Below are 12763 nucleotides of genomic sequence, written 5' to 3'. Positions count from 1 at the left end.
CATTTTTATGGACGGACAAGAAACAATTTCCAGCTCAGAAATTTTGTGCATTTAAAAAAATAAATGAAACTAATTGCATTGAATTTTTTTAACACATTAAAATCTATGCTACTCATGGGAAATAGAGACCATCTTTTCAAAATTACCAAGTGTTTTACTACAAAAATAATCATCTATGAGGACAAGATGTAAGACCAAGACAAACTTCTTCATAGACGTTCTCTGCTCTCCTGCGCTCTGCTGATCTACAGCCGGTTCCCCGCAACGGATTCTGTCATGAACGCTCAGGCTAGTTAGCATGGCCGCCGATGGCGGGGGATAAATTGTTGTCCTGTAACATTATGTTGTTTCTCCACATTAGATCATTAAACAGCTCATACAAATAAATAAGTCAATAAATGATACCCATAACATCTTAGCAAGCTTCAAAATTTATTGGGGAACTTCCCCAAACTCTGCTTTATATTTATGTTATTATATTCAATGTAGGAAGAAGAACCAGTAATAAAAAAAAATAAAAAACATGAGCGTTAGGTGCTAAACATGTTTAACAAAATGGTACTACTTAATAAAATGGGAAACACAGATTAACAGTCCTAAAATTACTATTTAAAATTTGAAACACGTTTTTCTGTCAAATGAATTCCCAATAAAAACCTTCTAAACATCTTCATTCAACCCATTTTATTCACCATAAATCAATGCCTCGTGATTTGCCCCAAATTTAAAGTCCTGCACTGTTTGCATTTCCACAGCAAATGCTCGCCGAAGGTCTAAAATCTGGTATGACATCACAGCAGAGCGACCGGGATAAGCAGAGTCTTTCGAAATAGTGTCACTTAGCATCTCACTTAACACCTTTGCCTGTGCACATACATTCATGGGCACTCACAACCTTGGTAGAAGGAATGCATCCTCCATTTGTTTATCAGCAGCACAAACAGAGTGCACAGCAAGAAGTAAAAAAAACAAAAAAACAACAACCTCCAAAGTTAAATATAAACACCAGTATGTGGATGATTAATTTTAGAGCCCACCAATCAAAAGAATACTAGAACAGAGCACTATATAAAGGAATTTTGGACCATAGTATATTTAATTTCTTACAATGATTACATCGCAATACAGCAAAAAGGTTTATAGATAATGTTCAATAATACCTGCATTCTTACATGAAACACTTGGTATTAAAAACTGGTGATGATATTTAATACCACGTTTAGAAAAGTAAATCTATAAAATATCCTCATTTGCATTAAAATCAAATCTCAAAGTGAGACATTTTAATCTCTCCAACAGCTTTAAGGTCTCCAGACACACAGCCCCATTGTGTGTGGGATAAAGCAAAAACAATATTTCAGAAACACAACATCCAGTCAAACATGGTGATGGCAGTATAATGGGTTGCTTTTTTCATTTTGATCCCATATGTCTATTCATAAGTAATTGAACCTTCTTCAGAAACGTCTCTGTCTAGCAGAAATTCATGAAGACCTTCAGTTCGACCTCACTTGGGTTATGTAGCAGGACAACGACCCAAAGCACACAACCAAGTCCAACCCTAAAAGAACGAAGAGATTAAGGCTTTTGCCCAGTCCAAGTCTGAGCTGAAAATCAATTGACATAATGTGACGTGACCATAAGGGGGGCATCCATGTTCTAAAACACGTGACGAGCAGGAATAAATGGAAACAAATCTGCACAGAAGAGCGCAGAAACTTGATGGCAGATGACAGGTTTAAGACACTATTCACATAATGCCAAGTTGGTTTGGACAACTTTTCCTTCCACCTTTACTTCCCGCTTAATAAATTACACAGGTGATTTCAAAAATCTGCTCCAGTCTGCTTGATGTAACAAAAACATATGTTTTGATCTGAGACTTTTAATTGTGACAAGAAAGCAAAAGCAAGAAATCTTTAAGGAGGTGACTTTAAAAAAAAAATCATAACGCCACCACTATACTAGCTTTGCCTTTCTCCTGCCACGCCCTCCCAGCCAGACAGACAATGATGCATAATATGCCTATGCATGAAGAGAGGAAAGAACAGGCATGAGGTGCAATATGCATTTTTTTGCTGTTGTTGTTTATATACAAGGATTTAAACGGGATAGAATCATTTGGTTTTGGTGTACTAGTACTTTGAAATATGAACATACAAACTTTTAGATTCCTTAAAAATACTTATTTTTAATTGCACCTATAATTTAACTCCAGCAATTTAAAACTCCTAAAAATTCTGATATTTTTCTTGTTGTGCCGTGCTGAGATTATTAGCGGTCCTAATGTGGCAGCCACTGTAAAACTTTCTGTTCTGCATGTACCCCTGTTCTGGTCTCGTAAGCTTACATAATTGCTTTTCAGAAATTATATAACTTTGTATGTGAACCCCATATGGATTTTCCTCAGATTGGTTATGTGACCTCACAATGGATGGGAGCCACTTGGGTTAACTAAATACATACCAAATCATCAGCTAACATATGATCCAAGAAAATCAGATGTCATTAGAGCTCCACTTTTGCATAGAGTTATCCTGCATCAGGAGCAGCTCGGTAAAATAGAATATAATTGAAAAGTTAACTTATTTAATATAGAAACTCATTAAAAATAGACAGATATACTAGTACACATTTTCATTTATGTTAACCTTAATGAACTGAAGTCTATGGAAATAAAGTGTTTTTTCAGAAAATTACAATGCTAAATAGGACTAAACCAAAGTAGTTCTTAAACCCATGATTGTTATATTCTGGGCTACAAAACCAATGTTAAGCAGACAATCAATAGAAAGTTGAGTGGAAGGGAAAGTGTGCCAGAAAAAAAAAAGTTAATGTGAAACAGGAAGACTTGCTGCCTTGACAAGATGAAGGTCACTTTAAAAGCAACCTGGACTTCCTCATTACCCCAGCAGTGCCACTGCCACCATGCCACACACTACATGCAAGCATTTATGCACAATGAGCCCTGAGTAAGTACTGACCACATCAACTATGAGAAATATGGGGAAACTTTCCAAAAGCTGACATGTCTGTTTTAATCTTTCTTTTTTTTCATATTCTCATGTTCTAATCTTCTGAAAGAGCAATTTCTGGGTTTTCAATGGCTGTAAGCCATAATCATAAAATATATATATATATATTTGAAATAATTAATACACATATTGTTTTGGAGTCACTGAATAAAAAAAAACTGTTGGTTTAAATTCTAATTTCCTGGGATGTATCTGTACAGGCAATAAAGCCCTCTGTTATGTGGATAATCCCTTATATTTAACACATATCCGGCTGCAACACGTTTGAAAATTCACAAACATTTTATCGGTTAAGTTCATTTTGTTTTGTTTTATTTCTATTTCTCCTGAATGTAGTCAGTCTGAGAACCTATAGGCCTACACGGCCTGCAGAGCAAACAGCCGTCATCATCACCATAATGACATTGCTTTGTTTTGCAGTCTGTTATTCCACTTGTCCCGATGCTGCTACTGACAGAAAGCCGTGCAAAGCTGCTGAATGCCATCAGAGAAAGCAAAAAGCCTCCACGGGCTTATCTATGGCTGATTAAAAATAAATAAATCAGAAGCAGCAGCTAAACACCCCGACATGATCTAATACAGATGTCTAAAGTTGGACATGTCTTACCTGGTCCCTCGGAATGCAGGGCAGTGAAGTCCTGCGGTGGGACTTGCTGTTGCTCTGACTGTGAGCCATCATCTCCGAGGCCGCTATGGAGCTGGACCTCCGTCTCCTTTTGAAGACAGGGATGTCCTCCTCCTTCGCCCCGGTCACAGAGCTACAGCACCCCGTCCCGCTGGTCCCTGAGGCCGGCAAAAGCCGGTCAGCATACCTCGCAAGCAAAACCCCCAGCAGCCCCAGCAGGTAGGCCAGGTAGGGTCTCCAACTGGCCCGGACCCTGCTTAGAGAGAGTAGGGACACGGCCCTGATGACGCTAATGAAGACGAGGATGGACACTCCCTGTCCCGGCCGGACGACAAGCAGAGCCCCGCCGCCCAGGCAGCCGAGGACTACCAGGGTCGCGGTCAGGGACGATAACTCCTCCGCGCCGCGCAGCAGCGACTGCGCCGCGACTTCGCCCAGGTGGCACACCGCTAACAGGAAGAGCGCGCTCCGGATCAGCAGCCCGCAGCGAATCAAGCAGAGCCAGACCCAGAAGAAGGCACTTACGAGCGTAAAAACAGGCAAGACGCAGTGACACGCAGTGAGAAGCAGCTCCACGGTGCAGCCCGCCGCTGAGTGGAAACGAGAGCCGACGCAGCTACTATTTCCGCTGCTGCTGCTGCTGCTTGCATCCCACTCGACCAATCTGAGCAGCAGAGCGAGGAGAGCGGAGACGGAGGCGACGCAGACAGCAGAGGACACTCTTCTGCGAGTCCATGTCGCGGAGAGTCTCAGCCACGACTGGCTCCGCTCGGCCCGGTGCAGCGGAGTGACACATGTCTTCACGTAGCCGCTGCGCTCCAACGCTGCCCGGGGATGTTTGTCATGTGCGCCCCCTGATGAATCTCTGTCGCTGTCTGCCTCCAAGGACATCTTTGTCGCTCAGGCTCGTTTGGATGCCTGTACCGGGGATATAATAGGTTTACTTTCAGTGTGAGTGTTTTCATTCACATGCTCCATGTTCATCTGGGCACAAACTGATTTCTGGCGCGTGGCCGGCAACGTTTAAAACGGTTAAAGTCATGTTTGCTCAACTTTTCAGAGTTTTATAGCTTATAGCTTCCATATTACACTCATAGTTGCCCCTGGAAGTCAAGCAGTGAACCAAAAAAAAAAGCAACCCCTGGCGTTTCACACATCTAGGCCACTGCCTCGGCTCCTCCACACAGCAGCCTCTCTCACTCTCGCTCTCTCCTTCTCTTCTCTCCCCACCCACCAGACATTATCCCCTATTTTGTGCCGCTCCGGTGATTACTCCATCACGTTTCAGCCCTGCTCAGTCTGCAGGCTGCAGTCTGCCCTGGATGTGACTCAGTTCGCAGTGGATGCTTGCCATGTTTACATAAAGATTTCCCGGCTTGTTCCGGAAGATGGAGCGGTCTCATTACGGGAATTAACTATAGTAATCCCGTGATATATTTTTGGAGCATGGCGCAGTTAAAAAGGGAGAAGACACCAAAAGGTGGCTGTTCGCCATCGTACTGTTAAACAGTGAAAGGTCAAAGCCCTGACAAAAAAACCCAAAAACAACAAAACAACTTAAAAACAAACTTACTCGTAATTGAATTTAAATGATTATTTTCTTGATCATCCTATGAGTCCTATCAAAATACTTACTCCAAGTCGCCACCCCGGGTGAAACAACCTGAATTCAAGATTTTTGAAAATTCCTACCATTGATTTGAATGCAGTCGATTAGCAAAGAAAAACTCCTGAAGTGAGAAAAAGGTTATTTTTCTAACACATTTCACAAGACTGCACTGTGACACAATTGGCAGCAGCACTGTTGCCTTGAATCCTGGGGTCTTGCTGCAATGAGGCAATATTCTCACCATGCATTCATGGGTTCCTTCCAGGTTTCCTCCCAGTCCAAAAACATGACCGATAGATTATTTATTTTATTTTATTTTTTTCAAAATTGCTCATATAAATGTGAGTGTTTTGCCTTGCTGTTTGTGTGACCTGTCCTGTGAGTCTCTGTGTGGCCCTGAGAATGACATGGAAACCTTTCAAATGATGGCTGAAGCAGCCCGTTGCCACCACACAAGGTATAAATGGAGCATCTTCACAAAGAGATATTTGTCCAAGCTTAACTCTACACCTCTTCTAGGATTTAGGACTGTAGGTTGAGATGGTGACGGTAAAAGGTTTCTGTCTAACGAAACATTTCTGATTTGGCCAAATAATTTTAAACATTATCCTGCTGAAAGAACCAAAATGACTCCCAATTTTCATATGAATGAAAAAGCCACAAGATCTTCACTCAAAATGTTTGTTTTTTTAAAAGTTGCTCAGGATGCCATACACTTTGACAGCATCACAGATCCTTAGCTGCACTTAACAATAAATATCCTTATGAAAAGCCTACTCTTGGTCTCATAGTAATGGTTTATTTGTATTAGCTGCTGCTGCAGCAGCACGTCCCTCTCTCCACCCATGACAAAAGAATGTATAGCATAGACACAGCAAAAAAGAAAAAGCACAAGCCATTGAAATGAGCTTTTTTTAATCTAGCAATAAATATGTACATATATAGTGATTTTTTTGGGTCTAAAACCTTAAATCACATCATCCTTTTTGTTCTTTGTGACAGGATGAAGAGCAAGTTAGCAGTCTTCCCTCGCTTGGCCTACATTTTATGAAAGGATTTTAAAGAGGCCCACACAGTCATGTAAAGCCACTCAAGTATGTCATCTCTTTCAGACCTATTAATAATTCACAAAAGACAAATAAATACCCAGTCTTTAAAAAAAACGTTTTACAACTGCTGGATTATCTCTTATTGTGAAGGGAAAAGTCAAAAACATCTGTTTGACATGGGGAGTACAAATACATCAGAAATATTCAAAACCTCTTATTTGTTTCATTATATATGTTGAAGGGAGTGTAACATAAGGACAATGTTTTTGTGTACTACATTCAATCCCGCGCAACATGAGTCAGGATAATAACTCAAATGCTATCAGCACATAAATCTTTGTACTATTTATTGCTATTTTTAGGGCACTTTAACATGCAGGAAGCCAAAAAATAATCTTTTGGATTTACTCTATCCTGTTTTACAATCCTGTAAACTTCCAGCATCCCATTTATGATTATTATTGTCCCTTCACTAAATGTCAGGTGTAACATGGTTGCGTAGCTGTGCATAGAAATATGTAATGAAGCAGGTTCAGTGTTAACTTTAATCTGTTGTCAGTCACATTTAGTGAAGGTAGCCCTGAGAACAACATTTCTGAGTCCCTTTCCCTGGGAGAAATTGTCCAGACACTCTCCTCCGGCTATGCAGAGGAAGTCGTATAACAGTTTCATAAATCATTGGGAAGTCTTTGCATGATCTCAGTGGTGGTGTATAATTTGTCCAGTTTCTTATACATTCACACACACATGCATTTACATGTATTATTATTGCGTTGTCATTAACTGAAATTGTTTTTTTTTTTGTTTGTTTCAATGAACAAATGACTGAGTTCATGGGGGAAAAATATACATTTAAGGGAGTTCCCAAGTTTTCACGATGGAATAGTTATGATTTAGTTTCATTAAAATTGTCTTCATATATTCAGATCAAGGGTTTGATTTTTCATCTGAAGTTCATCCTGAACTTTTGGTTTCACAAATTTATCAAAGTGCTATTTAAATCACACTGGAAATAAAAAAAATAATACAAAAAAAGAGTTTGTTTGGGATATTTGTCTTCTGGCAGGATGAAAAACAGAAACATATACATTTACACAAATGTTTCTACTCTCTCAAAAATAAATTAAAACAAATGAACAGAAGCCTCGGATTGATTAATCCACTGGATACCTTACACTTCACTTGGGGCTTCAATAATCCAGAATACGCAATGCTCTGTCCTTCCTGTAGCTCTCCCTGGGCCCTGCTGGCACCTAATCTGGAACGAATCTCCTCATTACGAGAATAGGATCTAAGACCTAAGATACTCTTCAATGAAAATGGTCAAGAATAGTGCGAAAACTAATGTTCCAAATATTATGCTCTTTTCACCCACAAAGAACTTTGTTTGTGTCTCTTTTTATGTTCGAGAACAGCTTTCTACCGTCCTCTGTGTGCACAACGGAGAGGTTCGCCGATGAACAGCGCCTTCTCCTCCCACTGTTCCAAAATCAGCAATACTCCTCTAAATACCTCACTCACCTCCTCAGGAATCCTGGTTTTGTCCACCTGCTTATCTTCACTTACCAGCGTCAAAGAAATGAACCGTATAGAACAAAGAACAAAAACCACAAACCTCGTCAGGTTGTGGAAAACAAGGGGGTATTTCTGGACCCTCAGCACCGCATGCTGAGATCTCACCTCCGCATCATCAATTAAGCCAAGTCAAGTTTATTTGTGTTGCACATTCCAGCAACAAGGCAATCCAAAGTGCTTTATAAGATAAAAACACAATAAAATCGCAAACAATAAAAAAGAGAAACGTTACATTTCAGCGACAGAATATACATAAGCAATGAAAAGTTGCAGTCCAGACCAGAATCAATCTGTCTTTCAATCAAGACTCCCACTCCCATCATACATACCTTTCTTGCCATTTTTGAAACTTCTGTCCTCTCCTCCACAGAAATCCATCTGAATCTGTGCTCTGGAAAAAAGATACACAATTCACATTATTGTTCAATAAATCTTTTCAACATTCTTTGTTTCTCAGGGCCATCTGGTTTAAGGTCAATAACAGCTTGTAAATATGATGCAAATTGTAAGATTGTGCAGTAAAGTTCCTTATTTGTTATCTTTATTGGGCTGCTTGTCACAGCAGCAACAGGGCAAGATGGCAACATTAAAGGTTTTTAAGATACTAAACTTAGATTGTTTACAGATATGATGCATTCTTATCTTTATAGGGGCCAAAAACTATTTTAAATACCCTAGACAATTTTGATAAATTCTCCACGCAAACAAATAAACTATTCCACCACTAGCAGAAGATGTCTGGGACTTTAGGTGTCAGATTTATTTTATTCAGGATGTCATGTTTTGCGAAAGTAAGTCTGGTTTGGCTGTTAATGACCATGAATAATTTTTTAGGAAAATTATGAATAAAACTAGCTTCTCGATTCATGTCTATAAAACAACTGACTACTAAGACTTTTAAAATAGAAGTAAATGAAGGCAAAAGTCCAGCACTGACCTACTTCAAACAGCAAGACACAATGGAATTAACACAAACAAACGATCTCCAATATATAAGGATTTACTTAAAAATAAAAAATCAACTAACTTTCTAAGCTAGTAACGCTCAGCTTAACTACTAAGCAAAATATGAAATAAAGATGAAATGAATAAAATGTAAAACAATAAAATATAAACTAGACATAGTTCAGTATGAATTGTGAATGTTGAGAAACCAGATTTATCTAAGAAGAATTTGGAAATGAGACCAATTTAAATTCCTCCATTTCAGAATGGCTTGTACCAGAATACGCTGTGTTTATATGGAATGAAAATAGTCTCAAAATTTCTGTGCGTGTGTAAAAGTATCTACACACAGAGATACTTTTACACACGCACAAATATTTTGAGACTATTTTCACTCCATAGGTTGGGAAGCAGCTGTAATGTCGTAGAGAGCAAGGGGGAGGCCGTGAGCAGCACTCACACAAGCGTAATTGACAACACTAAGACCCTCCTCCTCTCTCTGACTGGTTGTTTCTAACTACTGTAGCGTCATTTTGTTGAGGAAATTTAATGCAATTATTATATTAAAAAAGAAAAACTAGTCAAATTTCCATATGTTATTACAGCTTCTAGAAAAGCGTTAGTTGGTTCTTTGTCATTTTTAGAAACTGAACCGATATTTGATATGATGGCCAAACAGATCAATATTGGTTTAATCCGACCACATCCTTTTCTTCCACTGTATTTGGTGTGTCAACAACATGATTTGAAAGACCAGATTTATGGAGTCCACAACACACAGTCATTCTCCCAACAGATTCTCCTACCTGAGCTGTGGAGAACGCTCCTAGTCAGAAACAACCAATCGAAACCATGAGGAATGTCTTAGCACTGTCAATCATTCTTGTGTACACGCTGTTCACACCCTCCCCCTTGCTCTCTGCTGCCGCGTGACAGCTTCTCCCCCAACACCAGAGATTGAATGCGCAGGCTAGTAAGAATGGCCACCAATGACAACGGGTAAATTGTTTTCCCGTAGCATTCGATTGTTTCTCCACCATTAGCACAGCTGCAGCAAGTCGGCAATCTTGAGCTTGTAGGAGGGCAGGTTCATTCCACCACAGCTGCTGCCACCTGCAATTACGTGGTTGTGTTTTAAACTGCAAATAGTGTTAAAACTGATCTGTGAGATGTCTTGCAAAACCATGTGCTGGTAAAATTTACTGAGTGGAACTAACTTGTCAACTGAAAAATGGAAAAAGCTCCACTATGTCAGGACACAATTGTAAAACCAGCATACACACACATATACAAGCACACACCCACCTCTGTCAGGCCTCCTCAGTCTTTCAATAACTATCAAGATATCATGGGCTGGAAGTTGTTTATGAGCCAGAGCAGCATATAATGGTCCATGTCATGTTTATTACTCTCCAGCCACCATAAATCTTATATAGTGGCCTTTTCTCACCGCTAATGAGTTGGAACATGTAACTAAAATACCTTTTAGACAAGAGAAGAAAAAATTATGTGCTTTAGATACATGCTTAAAATGAGAATTTGCCTGTAAGCCTGTGGTGGATTGTTATGGTCTGACTTCACCGAACAAAAAGCCAAAGAAAAGGGAATATCAAGTCTTTTGGACTCGTACCTATGCATCATCTGATCTCAGGCCAGTTTGTTTGCCCATAGTGCCTCTGTTCTCATGTGAGCTTTAATGTTTGTTTGTCCAGCTATCTGCATGCTATTATAAATCTTTGAGATAACACAAACTTCTGTTCAATCAGAAAGAAATGTGAATGCCGAAGCATCTGCCTTAGTGTCTTAAGACAGCAACATGATTGTATTAGAACAGCCTGGAAAATACATCAATATATCACAGTACCCTTCAAAAGTATTCATGAACTTTTTCACACTTTGTCACATTGCAGGGAGCACATTATGACTATATGAATAGCAACAGAAATTTGTTTTTGATGGCATTTTATCAACAAAAACAGAACATAATTATGCTTCACAAACAAAGAATAGTAGTAGTATTTTTTTACAAATAAAATTCTTAAAGGTGCAGTCTATATTTGATATTGCCGTACTAATAACTGTAATGTCAACAGATCCAACCTGCTGAATTGTAGAGCTCAGTTTATTCAAGAATTTTAAAACAATTTAAATCACATAAACGTAATTATTTATTTTCATGGGAAATATGGACAGCGGGAAGGGGGCTTGCAAGGGTCCTCCTATATGACACACATAGTTAGAATGTAATATAGCTGTAAAAAAAATTCTTTCTCATAAATCTTCAAAGTGCATTAACTTTGATCGGAACCTCTTGGTTCAATTCTCAGTACATTTTACAAGGATGACATTGCCTCTTCTACCTATAGTTCCTGATTAAATAAACATCAGTTTCTGGGTAAATAAATACCAACTGCAAACATGCCAATGGTGTAAAAGCTTATAAAACTGCTTGTAAAAAAACTGCTATGAAGTTTTTAAGATTAGCGTTGTTTTGATCAAAGTCGACTTTGGGCTTCCTGTTAGTTAGGATTTATACAAAAGAAAGATAAGCTATTTACCACCTCATAAAAGGTTATGGTTAGTTTTGAGATTTCAAAAGTCTCAAAAGGTCCCACTGAGTTTAACCCAACATCAAACTCCTCAGCAAAACCAAAAAGTTGAGCTGCGAGTCTTAAAAGTAAAGTTAAGTACCAACATAAAAAGAGAGACACAAGTTTAAAAAACATTTGAAGTGGATTTAGAATAACAAACTGGTCCAAAAACACCCAACTCGCAGGCTAACACGATTGTATTGAGCCAAATACGGTACAAGTTGGTAAAGATATAAGTTACATTGTTTTCCACAAAAGAGGGCCTTGTCATTGTGAAAGGATTTCTAAATCCTTCTTTAGAGGAGCTTTGTCGCTGTGAGACAACCATGCTATTACCATCTCCACCCCACTCCTGTACCTGTATCCTCTCCTTGTGTGGCTATTGTGATATGTCATCAACAAACGCGGTTAGTATGATGGAACTTCTTTGGAATAATTCATTAACACAACAAAATGGTACAAGTATATTCCTCACTATTAACATGCAAATGCAAGTTTCGGATCTCTGTGGGACGTTCACTTAAGAGGTCATGAACAAAAAGAAAACAAATTTCAGAGCCAGTCAGTGTGGGCTTAGAAAGGGATGATCTAAACTGTGTGTGCCTTTCTGAACAGCACCACAGGCCTTTTGTTAACCAGAGAAGTATCCCTCCATTGTTCTTTGCTTTTGAAGTTTATGCTAATTGTTTATTTATGCCCATGCATATTTAACAATGATCTTTCTGTTTAATTTTCCCAATTCACCCTGTCTATGAAGACAGCTGAATGTAATTGCCCCTCCATGACGACCACAACGCTTTTTTTTCTCCTTTACTGAGCTTGGTTTCTTGTCACTCGAGACTCTCTGAGCTAGATGTTGCTGAGGCGTCTTTGCTAATTTGCTGGCCCATGTCATGCCGTTTCATCCTGGCCTCCTCGTGATTTTTGGCAGGAGGTATTCCAAATGACCAAATTATCAAATAATAATATATCAATCATCAGTTAAATTAACACAAATAATCTAGTGGGTTTTTTATGATGAGAGACAATGAGCTCAGGTTTAGTTGCTTGTGTGACAGGTGTTGATGCTACAGTGGATTTAATACTAACATCTTGCTCGATGTGTAGAACAGAAACCCTTTAGCGAATATTGTTAAGCTAAATAAAGATAACATAAAGCACTAAAAAAATGCAGAAATTCCTTTCATCTGAAGAGTAAAACCATCCACAGCGCAGCAGCACTGACAGAGACTCAACGCTCAGAGGAAGGCAGGGGAAGATACTTGTATCAGCCTACGCTTGACTGCACATGCGTGAAACTGTAACAACGCCACATACCAATGCAAAATCAGAGA

The 12763-nt window shown here is 39.1% G+C and overlaps 1 protein-coding gene across 1 annotated transcript in view; it reads right to left on the bottom strand.

Annotated features, from left to right (window-relative positions):
- Positions 1-4755, bottom strand: part of LOC103474525 (cGMP-inhibited 3',5'-cyclic phosphodiesterase 3A-like) — a 76865-nt gene extending 72110 nt beyond the window's left edge. The window contains exon 1 of the mRNA XM_008425572.3: positions 3643-4755. Within this exon, the coding sequence (XP_008423794.2) occupies positions 3643-4551 (909 nt within the window). The 5' untranslated portion in view covers positions 4552-4755. The remainder of the gene's footprint in view (positions 1-3642) is intronic.
- Between the last annotated feature and the right edge of the window lie 8008 nt (positions 4756-12763).

This window comes from Poecilia reticulata, chromosome 13, assembly GCF_904066995.2.
Source record: "Poecilia reticulata chromosome 13, P_reticulata-male-v2, whole genome shotgun sequence".
NCBI lineage: Eukaryota > Metazoa > Chordata > Actinopteri > Cyprinodontiformes > Poeciliidae > Poecilia > Poecilia reticulata.
The sequence above is the reverse complement of the archived record's forward strand: the minus strand, read 5'-3'. Positions and strand labels throughout refer to the sequence as shown.